The sequence below is a fragment of the Pelophylax lessonae genome, assembly GCF_965119305.1.
Source record: "Pelophylax lessonae genome assembly, chromosome: 4".
Classification (NCBI taxonomy): domain Eukaryota; kingdom Metazoa; phylum Chordata; class Amphibia; order Anura; family Ranidae; genus Pelophylax; species Pelophylax lessonae.
The window spans coordinates 666,668,050-666,692,644 of record NC_138771.1 but is presented as its reverse complement, the minus strand read 5'-3'; the positions used below and the strand labels follow the sequence as shown (position 1 = coordinate 666,692,644).

Below are 24,595 nucleotides of genomic sequence, written 5' to 3'. Positions count from 1 at the left end.
AAGGACATAAATTTCGTTTGGGTATGGCGCCACATGACCGCTCAATTGTCAGTTAAAGTCGCACAGCGCCGAATCGCAAAAAGTGGCCTGGACGTAAGACAGCAAAATCCTCCGGTGGTAAAGTGGTTAATTGCACTATTAGGATTTAGCGCCGCTTCTTATTTTTATTGATCAATTCACAGCTGATATAATAGTTGGTTAAGTGGCTGCTTACCTTTTCATTCTTTTTGCTTGACCTAGCACAGAAGTTTTCCTGTTTTATATTATAATTTTATAAAAAAAAAACTTATGTTACTACTAATACTACCCATAAAAAAAGCCTTTTTATCAAACTAAAAAAATCAGATTGGGGTCCTGCTGATGTATGTTAGCGAATCTAATTATTATTATTATTCAGGATTTTTTTAGCGCCAGCAGTTTACGCAGCGCTTTACAATGTTAGAGGGAGACACTACAGTTACAATACAATAAAATACAAGAGGATTAAGAGGGCCCTGCTCAGAAGAGCTTACAATCTAATGGGGTGGAGCAGGTGTTACAAGCAGTGCTGTATTTTGGCCTAGGCCCACAAGGCCCAGGCCTAGGGCAGCACTTTGCAGGGGGGCAGCAAAAAAGCCGACCCCCTCCACCTGAGACTCTTTTGGCCACTGGTTGCTAGAGCGGCCTCTCCCACCTCTCTCTCACCCCCCTCCTCTCTCACTCTCCCACATCCCTCTCTCTCTCTCTCGCCCTCACCTCCCTCCCTCACTCTCTCTCTCACCTCTCTCTCTTTCTCTCTCTCACCCCCTCTCAACCCCTCTTCTCTCATCCCCCTCTCATCCCCTCTCTCTCTCTCTCACACACCACCCCCTCTCTCTCTCTTCCTTTCATCCCTCTCTCTCTCTCTCATCCCCCTCTCTCTCTCTGTCACCCCCCTCTCTCCCTCCCTCCCTTCCTCACCCACCCACTCTCTCTCTCTCACTTCCCCCCTCTCTCTCTCTTCCTTACCCACCCCCCTCTCTCTCTCCCCCCCTCTCTCTCTCCCCCCCTCTCGTGAGATCTCAGGGGCTCATGCTGGCACTTGGAGTCCTTCAATTTTGGAGGAAGTCACATCCATTAAAAAGGAAGGAGTGGGGCAAATTTACATAGGAGGGGGTGCCCAATTTTAGTCTTGCCTAGGGCAGCACAAAATACACCACTTTTTACAAGAGGCTGTAAGAGTAGGGAATGAGCTCATGGCAGATTAGTTGGCGGTGTGATAGGCTTCCCGAAGAGATGAGTTTTCAGGGATCGCCTGAAAGCAGCTAGAGTAGGAGATAGCCGTACAGATTGAGGTAGAGCGTTCCAGAGGATAGGAGAGGCCCTGGAGAAATCCTGGAGATGAGCATGGGAGGAGGAGACAAGGGAGCTTGAGAGTAGGAGGTCTTGAGAGGAGCGGAGAGGACGGTTTGGGTGATATTTGGAGACAAGATTGGTGATGTAGCTCGGGGCGGAGTTGTGAATGGCTTTGTATGTTGTGGTTAGTATTTCGAATTTAATTTGCTGGGCAATTGGGAGCCAGTGTAGGGATTGGCAGAGAGGGGAGGCAGACACTGAGCGTAAAAGATAAAGAAAATTCCACAACAAAATATGCACAGCCAGTGTACGCTACCACTAAGACTGTCCATGAAGATAAGAATGTTCTCTAAAATACCATCTCCCCCCAACCCCTGCATAGCACTACTAAATATGAACCCCCCCCCCCCCCCGATATCTCTCATCTTCAACATAAATTACTCCTACAAGTCACCACCGCAGCTAAACAAACAATAGCGAAAGCATGGGAAACCCCACATATATACTGTATTTTCTGGCGTATAAGACTACTTTTGAACCTCAAAAAAATCCCCCAAAAATGGGGGGTCGTCTTTTACGCCAAGTATAATATCTCCAAGGTAACCTAAGTATAAGTATTACCGGTAGATGTAATCTCTCAAGACGCTGGCTGTGTGGGAATCCTGTACCGGTATACCGTATGTACCGTAGCTTCGGCTACATACAGTATACCGCGCTGAGCCAATCACTGTGAGCGATGTATTCTATTATTGAATGCAAAGCCTGCTCGGATTGGCGGAGTAACATCAGCCCACCTCTCTGACTCTGCCAATCCGAGCAGGCTTTGCATTCAATTATAGAATACATCGCTCACTGTGATTGGCTCAGCGCGGTATGCTGTATGTAGCCGAAGCTACGGTACATACGGTATACCGATACAGGATTCCCACACAGCCAGCGTCTTGAGAGATTACATCTACTGGTAATACTTATACTTAGGGTACCTTGGAGATATTATGAGAGATTACATGTATTACAGTACTTGGGGTACCTTGGAGATCTATGAGAAATCTGATGTTTTTCAATGGTGTGGCCTTGCTTCGGAAGGGGGGTAGTCTTATACGGCGAGTATAGCCCAAAACCTATGTTTTAACTTGAAAATTAGGGGGGTCGTCTTATACACCTAGTCGAGAAGCGATTATGCTAGATAAAGTCATTAAATATGAACGCCTTTGGCTTCCATGGGTGGAACACTACCTCCCATCTAACTTCTAATAATTCCCTTTTACTGTCTAATAATTCCCTTTTACTGCCTTAGGACCCCTCAGCCCAACACATAGCTCACTTTTAGGCTCAGGCTATGCTTCTCCCACCCCCCCCCCCTAACCCCCCCCCCGGCAACCCTCTCCTCCTCCATTCACCTCTTCTTAATCTCTACCTTCTCTACTTTCCCTTGTTTCTCCCACGCTTACTCCTCTCCCCTTTATTACAATAACCTTAGATACACTATGCTCTGTAACCCTTTAGAAATTTTGGCTATTAACTTCTACAGTGAAGCATAGCATATAGTCCACTTACAGAAATAACTACATCCTAGACCAAATATTTTTTCTATGATTAAGGCTTGGTAACTGGGGATGATCGAACTTTTCAAAAGTTCGGTTCGGCCAGAAAATCCGAACTTCCCGAAAGTTCGGCCCGGATTTCAGAACCCCATTGAAATCAATGGGACCCGAAATTCGGTAATTGAAAAAATACCATTTTGAAGCCCTAAAACCCAATAAATGCCCCTAAAGAGTGCCTAGGGTTCTGGGTCATGCCCCAGGGACTATTAATCACACAAAAAAAAGTTATTAAAAATTGTCATTTTTGATAGAGAGCCAATTATTGAAAAAATAAAAAAAATAAAATAAAAAAAAAATAAAAAATTATTTGGATTTAGTGTGTGTGTGGGGGGGGGGGGGTCTAAAAAGTGTGAAGTTTCAGCTCTGTAGCATGTCCAGAACCAGAAAAAAAAGATAGTTTGTATTATGTCACTTATAGAACAGGGATATGGCTCCGCTATTTTCACACCTTGCCGGTTTAGTAGCAAGCGTTTTTTTGGGCATTTTTTGGGGGACTTTGGAGGCAGGCAAAACATCTGAACTTCTGTGTAGGTGTATATTTACATACACCCATGTCTGTATATATACACATATATAGGTGTAAAAATAGCAGAAATCTATGCTTGCGCTAATTCACACTAATATGGCTTCTCCCCTATAACACCTATATATGTGTATGTGTATAAATACATATGAGTGTGTGTGTGTGTGTGTGTGTGTGTGTGTGTGTATATAACCCTATACAGAAATTCAGATGTTTTGCCTGCCTCCAAAGACCCCCAAAAAATGAGAGAGAGTCTTGGGTTACTCAGCTGCCTTGGTGGCATAGCTGTTAGAATAGCAGGCTAGCAAGTGAGAGACTGAGAGGCTTGTGGGTTTGAATCATTGGCCAGCAGGTGATTTATTGTCATTTACATTTAAGCCTTAAAAATGAGGACTTGTGATTTTGTATGTTCGCTAGAACATTTCCCCTGTTCGAGATGTTCTGGTGCGAACTGAACAGGGGGGTTGTTCGGCTCATCACTAATTATCACACACAGCCTCCTGGACCAACAGCCGGCTCAGCCTCCCCACCTCTGCATCCACCTAGGTTAGTATAATTCTAAAAAAAATAAAATAAAATAAAACCATACTTCTCTTTTAAATTCTTGTACTGAAGGTGAGGAGCCCTTTGTGGATCAGCACCGGGCCGAGCTCATCCAGAGGATCACTATGGTACATCCAGTGTTGGACAATCTACTACAAGAAGGTCTTCTGACTCAGGAAAATTATGACACTGTGAAGGCTAATAAGACAACCCAGGAGAAGATGAGGAGTCTGTATCAATTCAGTAGAGGCTGGAGCATGCCTGACAAAGACAAGTTCTACCAAGCTCTCAAAGCCAGCAATCCCGGAGTCATGGAACACCTGGAAGGAACATCAATAAAAGGTAATGTTACTCAACGATGTTTTGATTGTATCTTTTCAGCTACATTGTGGTAAAACAAGGACATTCAAAGCCCTGTAGTATATCAATCGCTTTTACTAAACAAGAATGTTGCATATACAAACTACTTAAACATCCTCTAAAACAATGGCATTAGTTAAAAATGTGTATATTGCCCAAATATGCACCAATTATGTCTATGTCTCCATTGTATTGGAGGAAAGCAAAGCCAGTCTTGTACAAGGATTGTTCCACCGGCATTTATTTGAGAAATGTTCACACAAGAAAGCGGAAAATTGAATACTTACCTTTCCTGGTGCCTATCCATGGCAGTATGCAAATGGTTGGTTACTCCGCCGACAACCTACCCACAGGACCACTTTAACACTTATAAAAGAAAGAGCTGCCCTCCACGCCATTCTTGTAACTAGTCTAAAAAATTCAGCTTAGGTAAAGGAACTGCTTATTATCCCCCGATAACTTCACAGAATCCCTCAGCATGTCGGACATTGTAATACAACTGCAGCCACTTGTCTATCCCATAGAACTTCACATCTAAGGTGATATTCCAGTGAGACCCTCATGAGTGCTACTTTGTGTTCAGAGCCTTGTGTCCTGTGAATTCACCTAAATATATATTTACATATTGTTCTTTTCCAGCCAAACAGAAGAAGAACAGATTTTCAGGTTAGTAAGACATCCACTTTTGATATCAATTTTCTTCCGTTCTTCTGCTGAACATTTAGTTCTGTTTTGGTCTGGTTTAGGGACATATTTAGGAAGGGCAAAAGGGGAAGCTGACCAGGGTCCTGTCATTGTTGTGGGGCCCAAAGCAGCTGCCCCTTGAGCCCCTTGTGATGGGGAGTCCCAGGCCGCTGGCGGCAGGAGTAGGGAGAAAGTGAGCAGTGAGGAAGGCTAAGACCAAGAACCCAGGAGGGAGAAGACCTCCCTGAGCCCGGAGAGTTGAGGAGCAGTAGGCACAGCATCCCCGATGCAGCGGCTCCTCCCAGAGCCTGAATTGCTCCAACCTCCTCTTCATTCCCAGCTTCGACAGTGGCCCGGAGGACAAGCTGATCAGGGACCCCAAGGACGGACGGGAGGCACAGGCAGCCAGGGACTGCTACTCGGGACAGTCCACAGTCTATAGCACCACTGGAGAGAGCAATCCCATCCTCACCCAGAAAAATAAATGGGCCATGCCCACTGCTTCCCATCATGAACCTCTTATGGAAGCTACCGGGCATCATACACACCTACTCAGGGACTGGGACGGGGGATCACAGGAGGGACTGCAGACAGGCCAAGGGGTCTCTTTCTATCATCCCCCCTCACTCTCTCTCCATCTCTCTCACCCCCCACTCTCTCTCACCCCTCTCTCTCACTCCCTTCTCTCTCACCCCCTCTCTTACCCCCCCTCTCTCTCTCTCACCTCCCCTCCCTCACCACCTCTCTGTTTTACACCTCTCTCTCTCACCCCACTTGCTTTCTCTCACATCTTCTCTATCTCTCTCACCCTCCCCTCTTTCACCCGCCCACCCTCTCTCTCACACACACCTCTCTCTCTCTCATACCTCCTTCTCTCACCCCCTCACCCCTCTATCTTACCCCCTCCTCTCTCTCTCTCTCTCTCTCATCCTTCCCTCCCTCTCTCTCAGCCCCCCCTCTCTATCTCAGCCCCCCCTCTCATGCACTTCCTTGCTCACCCCCTGTCTCTCTCATCCCCTCTCTCATCCCCCTATCTCTCTCTCACCCTCCTCTTTCTCACCTCCCCCTCTCTCTTTCACCCACCCACCATCTGGCTCTCATCCCCTCACTCTCACACCCCTCTCCCCCACCGCTCTCTATCACCCTCTCTTATTCACCCCCTCTCTCTCTTTCACCCACCCCCTGTCTCTCTCACTCTCACACCCTCCTCTCTCTCCCCCCTCTCATGCAGCTTGGGGGGCTGAGTGGACACTGACCGACAGGTGACAGCAAGTGAGTGCCACTGATCCCACCTCCACCCAGCTCTGTCACTGATCACATCCACTCCAAGCGCTGACACTAATACCCCCCTAAGCTCTGCCACTGAACCCCCCCCCAGTACTGCTACTGATCCAATCCCCCAATCACTGCCATTGGTTCCATCTCCCCACCAGCACTACCACTCATCCCATCCTCACCAGCACTGTAATTACCTATCCCATCCCCCCACCACTGCCACTGATACCACCCCCAACCACTGCCACTGATCCCATCAACCCCCCAGTCTTGCCATAGATCACTCCCCCTAGCACTGCCACTCATTCCACCCCCCCCAGCACTGCCACTGATAGCATTCCACCCCCCACCCACCACCACTGCTGCTGATCACCCCCCCCCATCTAGCCCTAGCAACCAATGGGTGAATGATAATGATGTGCAGTAATCTCCAGCAACCAATAAGTAAACAGTAATGATGTGCTGTAACCTCTAGCAACTAATCAGTGAGCGGTAATGGTATGCTGTAATCTTTGGAAACCAATCACAATCGCTGCCTAATCTGCTGCACTAAACTGATTTTGAGTTTAGCTGCTGTTTATTTTATTGTATGTCTCAAAGCAGGTGAGAGAGAGAGAGCAAAATTGCATGCGGTAGGGGGGACAAGAATGTTTCCCATGGGTCCAATTAATATTAAAGACGGCCCTGGTCTGGATGATGTGTCCAAATTTTAGATGCTGCCACAATTTCCCTGTATTTCATGGGATACCTTATTTTAGGGTTCTATTCTTGGGGTTTAAGGTTTGAATACAATATTTGCAACTGTGTCGTCTTGAAATAAAATATTCTCCTTTCTCTCATAAAGAATTCAAAAAGCAACACAGACTGTCCACGAAAGCGACATTCCAGAGGATACCAGAATATAATTCCCTTATGGGGGAAGCTGTTAGTCTACAGAAAATATACACCGAATTATTCATGAGAAAGGGAACCCAGAATAAAGAGGAAAAAGAACAAGAACTAAGGAGTTCAGGCAGAAGACATCTACAGACCCTGGAGAAAGGATCCCCATCCACAATCCAGGCCTTCTTTGACCCTGATGAAGACGGTTCCATCCCTAACATTGTGGTGTTAGAAGGACCTGCTGGGATTGGAAAAACAATGACCTCCAAGAAGATCATGCTGGACTGGGCCTCTGGAAATCTCTACCAAGACAAGTTTGACTTTGTGTTGTATTTAAGTTGTAGAGAAATCAACACCATCCCTGGAAACCTAAGCCTTGTGGGACTTTTATCCAGAGCCTGCAGACTGCAGAATTCAGATGACCTGGTGTCTATTCTGGAGGATCCTGGAAGTCAGAGAAAACTTCTCACCATAGTTGATGGGTTTGATGAACTGAGGTGGACTCTGGAGGAGAAATCCGAGGGTAGTCTTGACATTTCTACGGAAACTCACAAAGAAATAATTCTCCAAAGATTGCTCAGGAGACAGGTTCTCTCACAATCTTCTCTGATCATCACCACAAGGTCATTGGCAATGAAGAAACTTAACACATTCCTCAATGTTTATCGCAATGTGGAAATCCAGGGATTTACAAGAGAAGATCGAGAGGAATATATCCATAAACTCTTTGGAAATAAAGAAGATGCAGAAAAGGTTCTCAGTATAATAAAGGACAATGACGTTCTGTACACCATGTGTGCCGTCCCCATCACATGCTGGATTGTCTGCACTGTAATGAAACAAGAAATAAAAAAAGATTTGGCTTTAATTCAGTGTCATACCATGACTTCAATTTACCTTCTCTACCTGGAGGTTTTACTAACCCATCACAGCAAGAAGGAGCAGTCTGTACACCGGAAACAAACCTGTCTGAAGAAGCTGTGTGCTCTGGCCAATCAGGGAGTTCTGAACCAACAAATCTTATTTGAGAAGAAAGATCTAGAAAGATATGGACTTTCTCTGGATGAGGTGGAGTCTGTATTTCTGAATGAGAACATCTTTCATTGGGACGTCCGCACCCAGACCTGCTACAGCTTCATCCACCTGAGTGTACAGGAGTTCCTTGCTGCTCTGCATTATGGGCTGGATGATGGGTTTGGATTTATGAAAGGTATTTTCCTTCCAGGGATCTGTAAAGGGAAATCACTATCAGAATTCAGTTCATATTACCCACATTTAGCATTATCTGTACAATTCCTGTTTGGTTTCCTAAATGAAAAGCCAGTGAAGACATTCTCAAAGAGCACAGGAATCCCCATCTCACTCTGCGCCAGACGTGCAATGAAAAAATGGGCCAAGAAGGACATCAATCAGCCTTTCCGTACTCGGACCATCTTCTGTCTGTATGAGACTCAGAATGAGGACTTCATTAGGAAAGTCATGTCTCGTTGTTCAAGTTTGGACTTGCGTGGCTCATGTACTGATCCCTCGTGGATGAAAAATAATTATTCCAAGCAGCTGAACTATTGCTTGAAGACTTTAAATAGAGATAGTTTTAAGTCTTTATATTTTCGAAGGCTCACTGTGGATCCAGAGTGCCAGAAAAATCTATCTCCATTCCTACACAGGAGTCAGAAGGTCAGGTAAGTGAGTGTGAGGATTAGGGATGATCAAACTTTTCAAAAGTTCAGTTCGGCCAGAACATCCGAACTTCCCGAAAGTTCGGCCCGGATTTCAGAACCCCATTGAAATCAATGTGACTCGAACTTCGGTAATCAAAAAACACCATTTTGAAGCCCTAAAACCCAACAAATGCCCCTAAAAAGTGCCTAGGGTTCTGGGTCATGCCCCAGGGACTATTAATCACACAAAAAAAGTTCTTAAAAATTGTCATTTTTGATAGAGAGCCAATTATTGAAAAAAAAAAATAATAATTTTTCTTTGGATTTAGTATCTGGGGGGGGGGGGGGTCTAAAAAGTGTACCTGTGAAGTTTCAGCTCTGTAGCATGTCCAGAACCATTAAAAAAAAGTTTGTTTGTATTATGTCACTTATAGAACAGGGATATGGCTCCGCTATTTTCACACCTTGCCGGTTTAGTATCAAGCGTTTTTTTGGGCATTTTTTGGGGGTTATTGGAGGCAGGCAAAACATCAGAACTTCTGTGTAGGGGTAAATATACACACATACTTATATGTATATATACCCATACACATATATAGGTGTGAAAGGAACAGAACACTATACTTGCGCTAATTAAATAATTAACACCAATATGGCTCCGCTCCTATAACACCTATATATGTGTAAGTGTAAAAATACATATAAGTATGTGTGTATATACACCCCTATACACAAGTTCAGATGTTTTGCCTGCTTCCAAAGACGCCCAAAAAAATGCCCAAAAAAACGCTAGTGTTATTGCAGGCATTTTTTTGGGGGGTTTTGGAGGCAGGCAAAACATCTGAACTTGTGTATAGTGGTATATATACACACATACTTGTATGTATTTTTACACTTACACATATATAGGTGTTATAGGAGCGGAGCCATATTAGTGTTAATTATTTCATTAGCGCAAGCATATATTTCTGCTACTATCACACCTATATATGTCTATGTGTATATATACATATAATTATGTGTGTATATATACCCATATACACAAGTTCAGATGTCATGCCTGACTCCAAACTTGTCCTAAAAAAAGCCCTATAAACGCCTGCAGCCAAAAAGCAGGCTGACAGGCGAGAAGCCATATCAGTGCTCTGTAAGTGACCTAATAGAAACAAACTTGTTTCTATTGCGGTCACCCTGATATGGAAGGGTTTGGTCACCCTGCCATAGCAGTCAGAGTCAGTTCACCATACACTACATTACGGTCACCCTGGCACTTAACACTTTCCCTACAGAAACTCAATTTTTGCATCTAATTAAAGTGTAAAATAGTACCCTAACTACACTAGATATCCCTTTCCTCACACTAATAAATGCTAAATTACACTTTTGAAGCAGAAGTAACAGAACTGCTTCCACGTCCCTGTATTACAATGCTGGGAATTTGCCGGGGCTATCTTATATACTGGGGGGCGTATTCACTAATGATTGGCCTAGGGACCCCCTAGTCACTCCAATCACATTCCTAGCATTCTCCTGCCCCCTCAATTGGCTTTTACTAATGGTTCTGGTCCAATCACGGGCTTTTAAAGCCCATTTCCTGTCCCATTGCATTTTGGTCAGTTCTGGTTGCCGAATTCCGAACTTTTTTATCAAAAAGTTCTAAATTTGGCCGATGGTCGACCCGAACCATTCGATCATCCCTAGTGAGGATATCTGAATATAGAGAATGGGTAGGAACCTGCATACAGTATAACAATGATTATCAGACATGTTCTCCATGTATCACATTTGTTAGAAGCCCTGGAAACTCATGCTTTCCTCAGCCCTAAGCGGTGGTTCCCCACATATCACCTTATACAGAATTTCTGGTAAAAATCACATTATTTACATTAAATTAACTAGAGATTGACCGATTATCAGCAACACCGATGTATCGGGGGCCGATATGCACTTTCCCAGATAAATTGGAATCGGCCCGAGGTTACCGATATTGCCGATATTTAGGGAAAGTGCATGTACCGGGGTGATGCCTGCAGCTAGAGGCATCACCCCGGTACCGGTGTCCATAGCCGACGGTCGGCTGTCTTGTAATGACAACCGACACGGCTGAGAAGCCGCATGGCTGTCATTACAAGGAGCGGGAGGGGACGTCCCCCCCCCCTCCCGCCGCCTTCCATGGCTCACCCGGGTCTCCCATCCCACCGGCGCCAAAGAGAAGACCTGGTGTAGCATGAAGATATGTATCCCCGTGGAAGCTGGTATCCCTGTCGCAAATGCGCATGTCATGACATCACTTCCGGGTACTCGGCACCAAATTAAAAAAACTGACAGCATTCAAAACATGAATGCTTTTCAGTGCCGAGGAGGGGTTTGGGGTCTTTTAGACCCCCAGATCCCTCAACAATAGTACCTTTAGGGAAAAAAAATAGAAACATTTTTTTTTACATATCTGAAAATATCGGGCGATAACGATATCCGATGACCAAAATATCGGTATCGGCATCGACATTAAAAAAACAATATTGGTCGATCACTAATATTAACACTTTCACTTCCACCCAATTATACCATTTATCCCAAACACAGGGCAGCTGATAAGGCAATACAACCGGTCCTGTTTTTTTTTTTTTTTTTTTAATTGTATTTTTATTAAAGGTTTTCAGAAATTGCAAAGTAGGTGACAGTGTCACAATCCAGTACAAACAGATACAAAAAGGTACAAACAAGAACAGGAGAATACATAGAAAAAGTTTTCAAGGTATAGTAAAGGTTTGCATATATCATAACACTAAGCAACATCTTAAGACAAATATGGATGCAGTAAGTATGGTAATTTCAACAGATCAAATAGAGCACATAAATCAAATTATGTCAGGTATTATGCTCATGAACTAGTGTAGCAATATTTCCAGGCCTGTGGCCTGAGGTGGGTCTGCCATTGTTACCGGTTACCTCTCCAGCCCATGTGAGCTGCGACCCTGGGTGTGAGAACTGAGACATTGACATCTCCGGCATCTTTGTTTGGTTGTTTTATTGTAGTTTTAGGGGATGGGAGAAGGGAATGAGAGGGATACTTCTTTGGCTCGACTATGTACAATTCTGGCACTTCTATAGCAAAAATGCCCGTTAGTGCTGTCTTGACGCCAGCCGACGCTAGCCAACCCTTACTGGCGCTTTGAACGCACTGTATCTCTGAAAGCTGTGCTGGAACTTCAACTTAAGTCCAAAAGATCAAGGACTGTAGAACATTGAACGTCTAACACTGCTTGCACTGCAAAGTCACTGACTAATCCCTCCAGCCTTGCGCTGGCTTAAGGTAGCTTGCTGTGGACTCCTGTAAGGCTGCAACTCCTAACTGATGCATTACACTGTGCACTGACTCTTCAGGGCCTGAACTACAGGTACCCCTTTATCACTTCAGGGTCCTCAACCTGGGTACCCCCTCTATCACTTCAGGGTCCTCTGACCAGGCACCCCCTTTACAGCTAGCTGATACTTGGATCTGAGAACCTTCTCCGGAGTGGTCCCCACTGACACTAGGCAGACCCCCAGGGGCAATCCTTAGTACTCACGACCTGTGTAGGCTTTCCTGGGACTGAACCCCTCTCGCTCTCCGCTGGTTCGTGCCACACCGGATCCCCTTCAGCTCAACTCAGCACTCTCTGGATTCTCAGGCAGCACCCCGAGACATCCGCTTCCTCTGATAGGAGGAGAGACAGCCGTCCTCTCCTTCCTGGGACTCTGCTTCCCACCAAAGACCACGAGTCACGCACGCCCCTCAGACTTCCCAGAATCCTTTGCAGCAGAATCTGCCTTCTGGGGTAGCTACAAGCCTGAATATGTCCCTGATTGGGTTTCCTCCACTGCCCTATGAGAAGCCTCTCACAGAGCCAGTGGGGAGACTCCCCTCTCAGCAGACACACCTGGAAGCCATGACACTCTAACCAAAAAGCAATCATGGCCCTGCTGTTAGGCAGACAAGGCCCACTATGCATTTACCTAGCACCTACCTGTAGGGTGCTACACAAGGAACTGAACATAAGATTTTAATTAAAAGGAGGAGGATTGGGAATGGAAGGGGGGGGGCATGGTCTTGACATGGCGGAGTAGAGCTGCACGCTAGCTGAGCTCCCGGGATCTCCCCCGCCCCGCCGACATACACGGAGCTAACAAGGGAGAGATGACTCTGACAAAGAAAAGGAGAACCAAGGGATCAGTTAAGAAAAACAGCGTACCTAAACCTGAAGGCGAGATCCTGCAGTTTTTCCCGGTTACAACCCCCTCAGGGTCCAAGATGGCCGCGCCTCGTGGCCGGCACGCTATAGCGATGGATACAGCCAGCGAGAGCGCACCGAGGGATGAGAGAACAGGTCTAGTACATCCCACCATGCCGGAGACCTCGGGGGTAGACGCCGATACCCCGGGTGTGCATGGAGGTGAAGAGGGAGTGCTGGCACTAAGGGTTGACGCGGAGCTAAGAGCACTGCTGCAGGCACTGCCTACTAAAGCGGACATCGCTGCAATGGTTACCCGGCTGGAGGAAAAACATCAAGCAGCCGTTAATGAGGTGAGAGGAGAGATCCAGGAGACGGCGCAGAGAGTGGCGGTGAATGAGAGTGCCATAGCTACCCTGGAAGGGCGGGTAAGAGCTTTGGAGTCCCATTCCAAACTACACTTAGAGGCAGAAATATCCCTACAATTGCGTATGGAGGAGTTGGAGGATAGAAGCCGACGTAATAACTTAAGGCTAAGAGGTATTCCAGAGGCTATAGACACGGAAAATTTAGAGGTGGTTGTAAAAGACATTTTTCAAAAGACCCTTGGGGAAATGTATCCTACTAGATTACAACTGGATAGGGTCCATCGTGCCCTAGGGCCCCGAGCTGCCGATCCAGATAGACCTCGAGACGTTGTATGTAGGATTCATCATTATGTGGACAAGGAACTAATTGTGCGTATGGCCTGGGAAAAGGGCTCAGTGGATTTAAAGGGGGTACCCATTAAAATACTTCCAGATTTGTCTAAGGCCACACTGCAAAGACGAGCCATTCTCCGACCCATACTAGATAAAGCCAGACAACTGGGACTGAAGTATAGATGGGGTTTCCCATTGTACGTCACTTTCCGTAATGCACAAAGCTCTTTTACCTTACGCGTGTTAAGTGACCTCTCAAGCCTTTTCACATTTATGGGAATAGAGCCTATACAAGTACCGAACTGGTTAACCTTTTCTCCCAATACAAGTAGGAGCAGAGATATGATACCTCCTGGAAAGAAGCAATAGACATACCAAGAATAAAGACATTTGCCTGAGACTCTGAGGGGGATGGGGGGAGAGGACCGTGTGCCCTTAAAGAGAAAAGAAGGAAGGAATTGAGAGTCTCTGCTCTTCAGTCCCTTCTTACCCTTCTTTGTCGTCTTTTGGAGGTGTCTAGGGGGATACAGTATTATGGGACGATACCTTTTCCCCCTTATTTTTCCTTTTTTTTTTTTTTTTTTTTTTCTCCCCCTATTTTTCTTTTTTTTCCCCTTTTGGATACTGAACGAGACTGGAGGGTATCACTCCGACCCCTCCTTATGTCGGCATCTTTAGATATATACTTTTCTATTGCTATGAGGTGGGGTAAAAGTGACGGGGGGGAGAGGGGTGAGGGGAATGGGGCTATAAGGGAATTTAAAAAGAGGGAGTGATGATGTATGTTTAATGGAGAGAGGTACGGGTCTGCATGTTCCTTCCATCGCAATAGTAAGGTGAATTTTTTCTTTTCCCCCTTTTTTTTTTTTTCCCTCTCACTTGTTGGGGACACTTTGTTTGAGCTTAATATAGCTCTCGTAATCACTGAAATGGGGGAGGTGTGGGTTTTCTTTTAGTGTTCTTGTGAAGCTCCTCTTCTTGGTAAGAGGCCTCCCACTTTGGTTTAGACATGGAATAGGGGGTCCCTTTTTTCCCCCTTCCTACTTGGTTTCTGGGATGCTTGCCTTTTTTATTTTTTTTTTTTTTCCTTCTTCGATATACTAAACGATGGACGCGCATGCAGAGCTATACCTAGACATATTAAGGGGTAGCACCCCATGATCAGTGGATAATAGAGAATGTATAGTATTGCTCACCCCTTCTCCAAGATAACAGGTTGATATAATGCTAGATTATTGATAACAGAGGATATAATGATATTTGATGAATTGAGGAGAGAGGGAGAGGATATGGCCCGAGCAGGAACGAGGAGACCTAGGGATACAGAACTATGCTCCCTAGAAGACTTAAGGTCAGGCTTCTGCGTTTTTCTTTTGCCTTTATTTTTTTTTTTTTCTCTTCTTTTTCTCACTCCTGACATGCAAAATAAATGTTGGAAGCAAGGAGTGGTGTTTAGTGGCCAGACACACCAAGGGGACTAAGGGGACGTCGCGAGATATTTTTAGTACGAGTATTGAAGAGTATTTGACGGGCGGAATCACTCACGGGGATGATAAGGGTTCACTTTTTCACCCCCCTTTTTTTTTTTTTTTGGTCTTTTTCACAATAATAATATGATGTGCGTTTTTTTCCTTTTTTTTTCTTTTTTTTTTTTTTTCCTCTTTCTCTTTTTTACCTTGAGGCCTATATATAAGGCCTCTCATCAGGGGTTTTATTCCCCCCCCTTTTTTTTTTTGCTTTTTTTTCACGAACAAGTTCACAAGGGTCGAAGTACCCTATTGACCCTTGTCTCCCCTGGCAGTGAACGACCCTGGATGGGTGATGCTGAACGCCGGTGAGTTATAAACCCTGGTGGATCGACCATGAACAACCAATAACTAATTACTAATAATGTTCTATGTAAATAATAATGAGTGAGCTGGATTAGTGGGTATTATACTGATCCTACAGGCTCCTACAGGAATTAAGGGAGGGGGAGGGAAGGGGGGGAAGGGAGAAGGAGAGAGAATTTTTTTTTCTCTTTTTTTTTTTTCCTACTTTTTATCCTCTTCCCTGTTAGGGGCCTTCTTATCTCTCCTCCTCCCCCTTGTCTTCCACTCCCCCCCCCCTCCCCTTTTTCTTTTTTTTTTTTTTTTTTCCCTTTTAGAATAATAAGGTCATGATCCTTGTCGGTGGGGCTGGGGGGGGGAACTGGGAGAGCAGTGATTTTTCTTTTTTCTTTTTTCTACATATACTTCTGCTTCCGTGCATGATTTATACCACTCTCCCAATTAGGTCAGTACATTGAGGGGTGACTTTTTAGTCACATAGTGTACATGGGAATTCCCTTATTAGTGGAAGAGCGATAGGCTCTAAGGAGGAAAGGGGTAACGCCACCCTTTCTTCTTTGAGAGGGTTTGTTTGGGGTTTTGGGGTTTTTTTTTTTTAAAAACGTTCTCCTCCTCTCCCCATTTTTACGATGGGGGACCTTACCATCTTCTCTTTAAATACCAGGGGTCTTAATATACCGGAAAAGAGGAGGATGTTACTTAATGATCTTAAGCGATTGAGGGTAGATGTTGCCTTTATTCAAGAAACGCATTTTAAAGGAGATAAAGCCCCTAAATTTACGAATAGACTTTACAATACAGTTTATCACTCTATGAACACTGACGCTAAAACCAAGGGAGTATCTATACTGCTAGCATCAAAAATACCTTGGACATTGAATGAGATTATGGCAGATACAGAAGGACGATACCTTTTTATTAAGGGGAAAGTAGCAGACACATTAATTACATTTGCAACATTGTATGCACCAAATGAAGGACAGGCAGGGTTCTTTAAGCGAGTGACTAAACTACTCCTGGAGTTTAGGGAAGGACAGCTTATTCTAGGCGGAGACTTTAATGTACCATTACTTCCCCGAAGAGATACATCCACGGGTAACTCGGCTATACTACCATCCGCAAATAAAAATATTGCACAAACGTTTTATAATGCCCAATGGATAGATGTGTGGCGAGTACTACACCCTGCAGACCGGGAATTATACATTTTTTTCAGCACCCCATAAGTCCTATTCAAGGATTGATTATTTTTTAATCCCACACGGTCAGTTTCATGCGGTTAAAACGGCAACAATTGGGGATATAATATGGTCGGACCACGCACCAGTGCTTCTCACTTATGCTGTATCGGAGTATACCGCCTCTCGTCAAGGTTTTTGGAGACTGAATGAGAGCCTCTTACAGATTCCTGAGGTCCTGACGGATATTTCGTCGGGCCTTCAAGAATACTTTAATATGAATGATCTGGAGGATTGTGAAATAAGGAATCTGTGGGAGGCTCATAAATCGGTTCTTAGAGGGCTTTTCATTAAACACGGATCTAGACTCAAAAAAGAACGTGAGAAACAATCAACACAGCTTCTAGATAAACTTAGACATTTGGAAGCTCAATACAAACATTCTACAACATCAACTTTAGAGGCTGAACTTATACAAGTACGGCAGCAATTAGCTGATCTGCTCCTGTTTAGGGCCAAAGCGGCACTACAGAGGAGCAGAGGCCGGGGATATGAACTCGGGGATAAATGTGGGGAGCTACTGGCGCGCTCGGTAAAAGACCCAAAATTAACAACATATGTTCCTAATATTATTTCATCACAGGGACAGAAACTGACCCCACCCAAAGAAATAGTGAGTGAATTCGGTCGATTCTATGCGTCGCTATACTCTTTGACAGATGTTCCGGCCTCTATCTCAGAGATGGAAGATTATCTTGTAGAATCGCATATACCAACCCTTCACACTGAGATAAGAGAACAATTAGAGGAGCCAATATCCCTGACAAAGATTCAACAGGCCATCAACACTATGAAGTTAAAGAAAGCTCCCAGCCCAGATGGTTTCACACTTCAGTATTTTCAGGTTTTTTTTCCCATCCTGGGTCCGTATCTGGTTAGACTTTTTAATTCGCCAAGAGAAAACCCTAGCATGCTTAGAGATACCTTAGCGGCACATATAACTGTGATTTTGAAAGAGGGAAAAGACCCTACATGCTGTGGAAGCTATAGACCTATCTCCTTACTTAATATTGATCTAAAAATTTTTTCTAAAATTCTAGCTGCCCGATTGGCTCCACATCTTCTTGATCTTGTTCACCTCGACCAAGTGGGTTTTGTCACAGGCCGAGAAGCCAGAGACAACACTACTAAAATTCTAAATTTGATCCACGTTGCTGACACCTCTCGGATATCAAGTGTCTTTATCAACACAGACGCAGAAAAAGCCTTTGATAGGGTGAACTGGCGATTTATGTTCACGATTCTTAAACATATAGGCTTGGGAAGTAATATGCAACGTTGGATCACTAGCATTTACTCAAATCCTACTGCACAGGTCAAAGTGAATGGATTATTATCTGACTCTTTTCCCATTAATAACGGGACGAGACAAGGGTGCCCTTTATCTCCTCTATTATTCGCTCTCTCACTGGAACCCTTTCTTTGTACGGTGCGGCAGAATCCAGATATACAGGGACTCCAAGTGGGAGTGGGTGATTATAAGATCTCTGCGTACGCTGATGATCTTATGTTTTCCCTGACAAACCCAATTATTTCTCTACCGAATTTACTGAGGGAACTAACCAGATACGGATCTCTATCGAACTTTAAAATTAACTATAGTAAGTCAGAAGCGATGAGAGTGAGGGTGAGTGCGTCACTTCGGCGAACATTACAGACAAATTTCTGCTTTCGTTGGACTAATAGAGCTCTACGATACTTGGGCACCTATATCCCAGCATGTCTATCTAGGGTTTATGATTTGAATTTCCCCCCTTTGATAGCAGAGACACGTACCCTTCTGGAAAAATGGCACACAGGTTTCCACTCGTGGTTTGGCAGATGTAATTTGATAAAGATGAATATTTTGCCTAAACATATCTACCTGATAAGAGCCCTACTGGTGCGGTTACCTGCTTGATACTTCCATCTCATCCATGCTCTATTTATCAAATTCGTCTGGGCAAAGAAAAGACCCCGTTTAGCGCGGAAGCTACTAACCTGGCCAAAAAAGTGCGGTGGTTTAGCTCTCCCGGATATGCAGAAATATTTCCAGGCAGCCCACCTGAGCAGGGTGGTTGACTGGTGTAGACATTATGCACTTAAATTATGGACTAGTATAGAACAAGCACAGACAAATATCCCCCTCAGAGGAGCACTGTGGTGTTATCCAGATCTACCCTCACAACTAAGACTTCATCCTCTTATAGGTACGACGCTGCGTATAGGCTATCTGGCTAATAGGAGATACTCTATCATTCCCCCCTTCTCTCCATTGCTCCCGGTGATTGGAAACCCTCGTTTTGGGCCTGGATTTTCATCACCAGACCTGATTGCGTTGGGTATAGATGGATATGCCCGAGCTGAGCAATTCCTAGTAGCAGATAATTGGCCGACAGTAGAGACTCTTACGAAACAGGATGGCAATTTTAGGTTAACCTTTTGGTCAGCTCTACAACTGCATCATTTCCTGGGTACCCTGCCAAATTCTGCAGAGTACTCAAGGAGTATGTCTAAATTTGAAGGATACTGTTGGGGAGAAGGAGTGCTATTACATACACTTTCCTTACTATACAACTTATTAATGCCAGCACTAGATAATTCTGCTTTACCATGGGTGACCAAGTGGGCAAATGATCTAAATCGTACGTTCACATCAGTACAAATACAGAATATGATCTCGTTGGCTTTTGGAACATCTATCTGTACCAAAACCCAAGAGACCAACTTTAAAGTATTGAACAGGTGGTACTACACACCTCATAAACTCCACAGGATATTCCCAAACACATCAGCGAACTGCTGGAGATGTGGAGGAGAGGATGCAGGGATATTTCATGTTTTTTGGTCCTGTCCGAAACTTGCAGGATATTGGACTGAGGTGAAACTTATTATCCAAAAATTTACGGAATATACTATTCACGAAGATCCGGCTTTTTTCCTGTTCCATCTCTCAGATATTCCCATACAGAGATATGAGAAGTCAGTGGTGCGACATCTGGTCAATGGGGCGAAGGCCTGTATCCCTGCATTATGGAAAAGCCCACACCCTCCTACGATAAAGCACTGGTTACATAGAGTAGAGGTTATTAATAAAATGGAAGACCTGGTGTTGACATCACAGAGTAAACGTGGATTGTATACTGAGACCTGGGAGCTCTGGAATAGCTTCATCCGGTCAGAAGAGGGGTTGAGGTTGTTGCAGACATGAGTGAAGAGAGGGGGGGAGACCTGCAGGGATGATGATGGGAAGAGGAGGAGAGGGAACCTTCGGGGTTTTTTTTTTTTTTTTTTTTTTTGTTTCGTTGTTTTTATTGGCGTTTGTTAAATTGTTTGGGTATGCAAATGGGGTAGTATGGTAGAGACTAGCAAGATAGTGTACGCCTTAATGGTAGGAGTGACTATAGATTGTGGTAAGATATATAAATTTAGATCTCCCTGAAGGGATATACAGTAGATGAAATTAAGACTGGAATAGCCTCTTTAGTATGAAGGAGTTTCAATGTTGTTATAGCTGGACAGTGTTGTACTTATCTTTCTTTTGAATTGTTGTAAACCCCTATTTGTGTTTGGAGAAAAATAATAAAAGATATATTTGAAAGGGAATGGAAGGGGTTCAAAGGGCCATCTCCATATATTGATTGGTCCCAGAGATCCCAGCAGTTATGAAATTTGTCAGGGTATTGGAAACATTCGCAGTTAAGAACTCCATCCTCCGAATTTCATCAATGAGAAGAAGAAGTTGAGATTTGGAGGGTGGGTTGGTGGATAGCCAACGTAGTGGGATCGCCCGCTTAGCTGCTAACAGTATGTATGCAATCAGGCGATTACTCAGCTTCTTAAAGTGGAGTTCCACCTGTTTTTCAAACATTATAAAAATCGCTTTTATTCCCCAAAGTATTACAGTGTTGGCGACTATTATTTTACTTTCTTGCTTGACTTACTTTGTTGCAAGAGTTAATCAATTTCCTGCCCCCTTTGGCGCCGCGGCGACATACATCAATTCCTGTGTCTGTCCTGTGTGAGTCATCATTCCCTGGAGCCCGTGGGAAGGATGGGAAGGAAACATCGCGTTATTTCCAAATGACGCGTGGTAGGCGTTGCTATAACAAGGGGGCGGGACCTTCCTACGCCGCCGCCATTGAGATGGCAACCATGGACTCTATTGTGCGCCGCGCCGTTGGTCCATTGCGCAGGCGCGGGATTCAGAGGTGCATGCTGGGTAACCAGCAGCGCCGCTTGGAGGAAGTAGTGACATGTGGGCTTCATGTGCCCACAATTAAGATGGGAGCCCGCTATTGATGTGAAATAAAGGTTATTGTATAGGGAATGTAATTCATAAAACATTATATACTGTTAGGAGATAGGAAAAACATTACATTTAGCAACTGCTGTTATCATTTGGGGAATATAATCAATTTTTATAATGTTTATAAAATGGGTGGAACTCTGCTTTAATACCATGGAAGGGAAGACCCAGCAGATAATCTATAGTGTCCAAAGGGAAGGAGCGGTCAAACACCTGTTCAAGTATTGACCCAACATCTCTCCTGAATGGCTGTAAGAGAGCACATTGCCAGAAGATGTGATAATGCGAGCCAGTCGCAAGACCACATCTCCAGCATAGGGCTGAGAGGGATGAGTTCTGGCGATGTAGCATCTCAGGGGCTCTATACTAAAACATAATTTTCAGGGCCGTCTCCCTTTGGGTTACACATCTTGAGGAAGTGAATGCGGATGTCCAAATCTTATCCCAAACATTCAGGGGTATGGTTGGAGAATGTGCGCCCATTTTTTCATACATAAGTGAGAGACTTCAGAGATAGGGGTGGCTTCCTGCAACATTTTGTATATAGAGGATATCAAATGTGGCTGGTATGGACCTTGCGCACACGTGTACTCAAAAATAGATGGCTTATTTAATGTAAGTGTTTGAGTTAGAGCCGTTTCACACTGAGGCGACACGACTTCGGGGGGCGACCTGTGAAGTCGCGTGCACCGCTGTGCACTGCGACTTCGGCGCGACTTGCAGGGACTTCACATAATGGAAGTCTATGTAAGTCACTCCGAGGTTGCCCCAAAGTAGTTCAGGACCCTTTTTCTAAGTCGGAGCGACTTGTGTCACTCCTATTAGAACGGGTCCTGTACTACTCAATGGACGGCGACATACCGCGACTTGTCAGGCTGACAAGTCGCCTGACAAGTCACGCTAATGTGAATGGGCTCTTAAAGTTTGGAAAAAATGCCTAATTTGTAAATAGAAGAAAAACTTGGTTTTTTCGTATATTGTATTTTTCTTGAAGTTCTGTGAATGACAGGAACCGTCCTGAAATTGGGTTGGCTAGATTTCGGAGTTGAAACAAGGGTGGTAATAACCAGGAGGAGATGCGTTTTAAAACTGAGCTGTCAGGGAGCAACTGGTCCTGTTGTATCAGGCCCAGGCCCCTTCAGCTAAACAGGGGGCCCAGGCAGCTTTATTGGTCATTTCTGCCTCAATAAATGCAAAGAATTTTGCTAAACCACACACCCGCTCCTTGCTTACCAGGACACAGTTACATTTTCCTGGGCCATCAGGTCAACAGAGGGGCCCAGGAGGTGACAGAAGGGGGGGGACTATTTTTACATTTTTGGGGTGCAGGCAGATAAGCTTGAGCCACATATTGTGCTTCCCCCGGTATATTTCTGGCTGTGGCCCCACTGCTTATGCCTTTCCTGGCAGAGTGATTCTTGTACATCACTCCCTTAGTAAGTGACTTGGACTGTGGCAGTGACTGACGTGAGGTTCGGCAGACAGCTGAGAGGGTACATCATGTCTACTCCGGTGGCGGTGCCAAGTGGCAGCACACACTGCACACAGTGACACTGACTACTGTTAAATGAAGGTGCAGTACGTAAACTCCCCACTGAAAGTGCCGGGACAAGGTCATCCAGCACCCAGGGCAAAGAGGCCAAACTGTGCCCCCCACCCCCTTTATTACGTGCTAGGGGATGCTACCCCCAGCAGTCATCCACTTGTGAAAATGCCTTGTGTCAGAATGAGCTCACTGGTGCCCCCCATCCATACAGTAAACCGCTGTGCCCAGGGCAGCTGTCCCTCTTGCCCATCCCTTGTCTCGGCCCTGCCCACTGTGTGACTATGATCATCATTATGATGATCTGAGCACAGTAGGTGCTCTTTGGCTCTGTCACAGTGTTATATGGCTGTGTGGTGCTGACTTTGTTAACTTATGGCTGTACTGTGTGTTACAGACTGTAACATAGCACAGCCATACCAAAGTCAGCACCACAAAGCCATATAACACTGTGACAGAGCCAAAGAGCACTTACTGTGCTCAGATCATAATGATGATGACCTTAGGCATGAGATTCTAGTTTACACTTGTGTTTGGAGGAGCAGTAAAAACATGCAACTGAAACATGTTTTTACCACCTACAACCACTCTCCTTTTAAGAACCAAGCTTTCCAGGTAGGTCCAGCTGTTAGTTTTTAATGTGGACCTGATTGAAAGCTCAGTATACAGTTGTGCTCAAAAGTTTGCCCCCCCTGGCAGAAATGATGACATTTTGGCATTAATATTGAAAATATGACTGATCATGCCAAAAAAAAAAAATTATTTTCGGACAGTGATGATATGAAGCCATTTATTATCACAGAGTTGTTTGGCTCCTTTTTAAATCATAATGATAACATAAATCACCAAAATGGCCTTGATGAAGAGTTTCCATCCCCTGGAATGTTTGGCCTTGGTACAGACACACAGGATGACACTCACAGGTTACAATGCCAATTAAGAGTTAATTTCCCTCATCTCTGGCTTTTTAAATTGCAATTAGTGTCTGTATATAAATAGTCAATGAGTTTGTTAGCTCTCACGTTAATGCACTGAGCAGGCTGGATACTGAGCCATGGAGAGCAGAAAAGAACCATCAAAAGACCTGCGTAACAAGGTAATGGAAGCTTATAAAGATAGAAAAGGATATAAAAAGATATCCAAAGCCTTAAATTTGCCAGCAAGTATTGTTCAATCACTTATTAACAAGTGTAACATTTGTGGATTTCTTGATACCAAACCAAGGTCAGGTAGACCAAGAAAGATTGCAGCCACAACTGCCAGAATAATTATTCAGGATAATTTTAATATAATTATTATTATTAATATACAAGATTTATAGCGCCAACAGTTTGCACAGCACTTTACAACATTAGGGCAGACAGTACAGTTACAATACAATTCAATACAGGAGGAATCAGAGAGCTTACAAACTAAAAGGGAGAGTCAATTGATACAAAAGGTAATAACTGTGGGGGATGGGCTGATGGAGAAAATAAAAGTGCAGTTGTTAGGTGGAGGCAGGTCAGACTTTTCTGAAAAGAAAAGTTTTCAGGGATCACCTAAAAGTGAATAGAGCTTGATATCGTCAGACAGGTTGGGGTAGAGAATACCAAAGGATGGGAGAAGAACTGGAGGTGAGCATGGGAGGAGGTGACAAGGGAGCTAAAGAGCAGGAGGTCTTCGGAGGAAGGAGGAGCATGATTTGGGTGGTATTTTGAGACTAGGGTAGTGATGTTGCTGGGGGCCGAGTTCTGGATGGCTTTGTAAGTTGTTGTTAGTATTTTGCATTTAATTCATTGGGTGTGTGGAATCAAGTGGAGGGATTGGCAGACACTAATCAGTTTGTAAGGTAGATGAGTCTGGCAGCAGCATTCATGATGGACTGAAGGGAGGATTGCCTTAATATAAGGTAAACCAATGAGGAGGGAATTGTAGTAGTTGAGGCAGAAGATAACCA

At 44.5% G+C, this 24,595-nt stretch overlaps 3 protein-coding genes across 3 annotated transcripts in view; 2 read left to right on the top strand and 1 right to left on the bottom strand.

The window, feature by feature from the left end:
- The window catches only part of LOC309552462 (apoptosis-associated speck-like protein containing a CARD), a gene marked incomplete at its 3' end in the record, with an annotated part of 47,622 nt that extends 42,607 nt beyond the window's left edge, over positions 1-5,015 (top strand). The window contains exons 3-4 of the mRNA XM_082253433.1: positions 4,057-4,326; positions 4,984-5,015. Of these exons, the coding sequence (XP_082109559.1) occupies positions 4,057-4,326; positions 4,984-5,015 (302 nt within the window). The remainder of the gene's footprint in view (positions 1-4,056; positions 4,327-4,983) is intronic.
- LOC309554200 (NACHT, LRR and PYD domains-containing protein 12-like) overlaps positions 1-24,595 on the bottom strand; it is a 612,971-nt gene that overhangs the window by 466,244 nt on the left and 122,132 nt on the right. The gene's annotated exons all lie outside the window — the stretch shown is intronic.
- The window catches only part of LOC309554201 (NACHT, LRR and PYD domains-containing protein 3-like), a 55,546-nt gene continuing 38,102 nt past the window's right edge, over positions 7,152-24,595 (top strand). Inside the window, exon 1 of the mRNA XM_082255835.1 lies at positions 7,152-8,867. Coding sequence (XP_082111961.1) covers positions 7,216-8,867 — 1,652 coding nt within the window. The 5' untranslated portion in view covers positions 7,152-7,215. The remainder of the gene's footprint in view (positions 8,868-24,595) is intronic.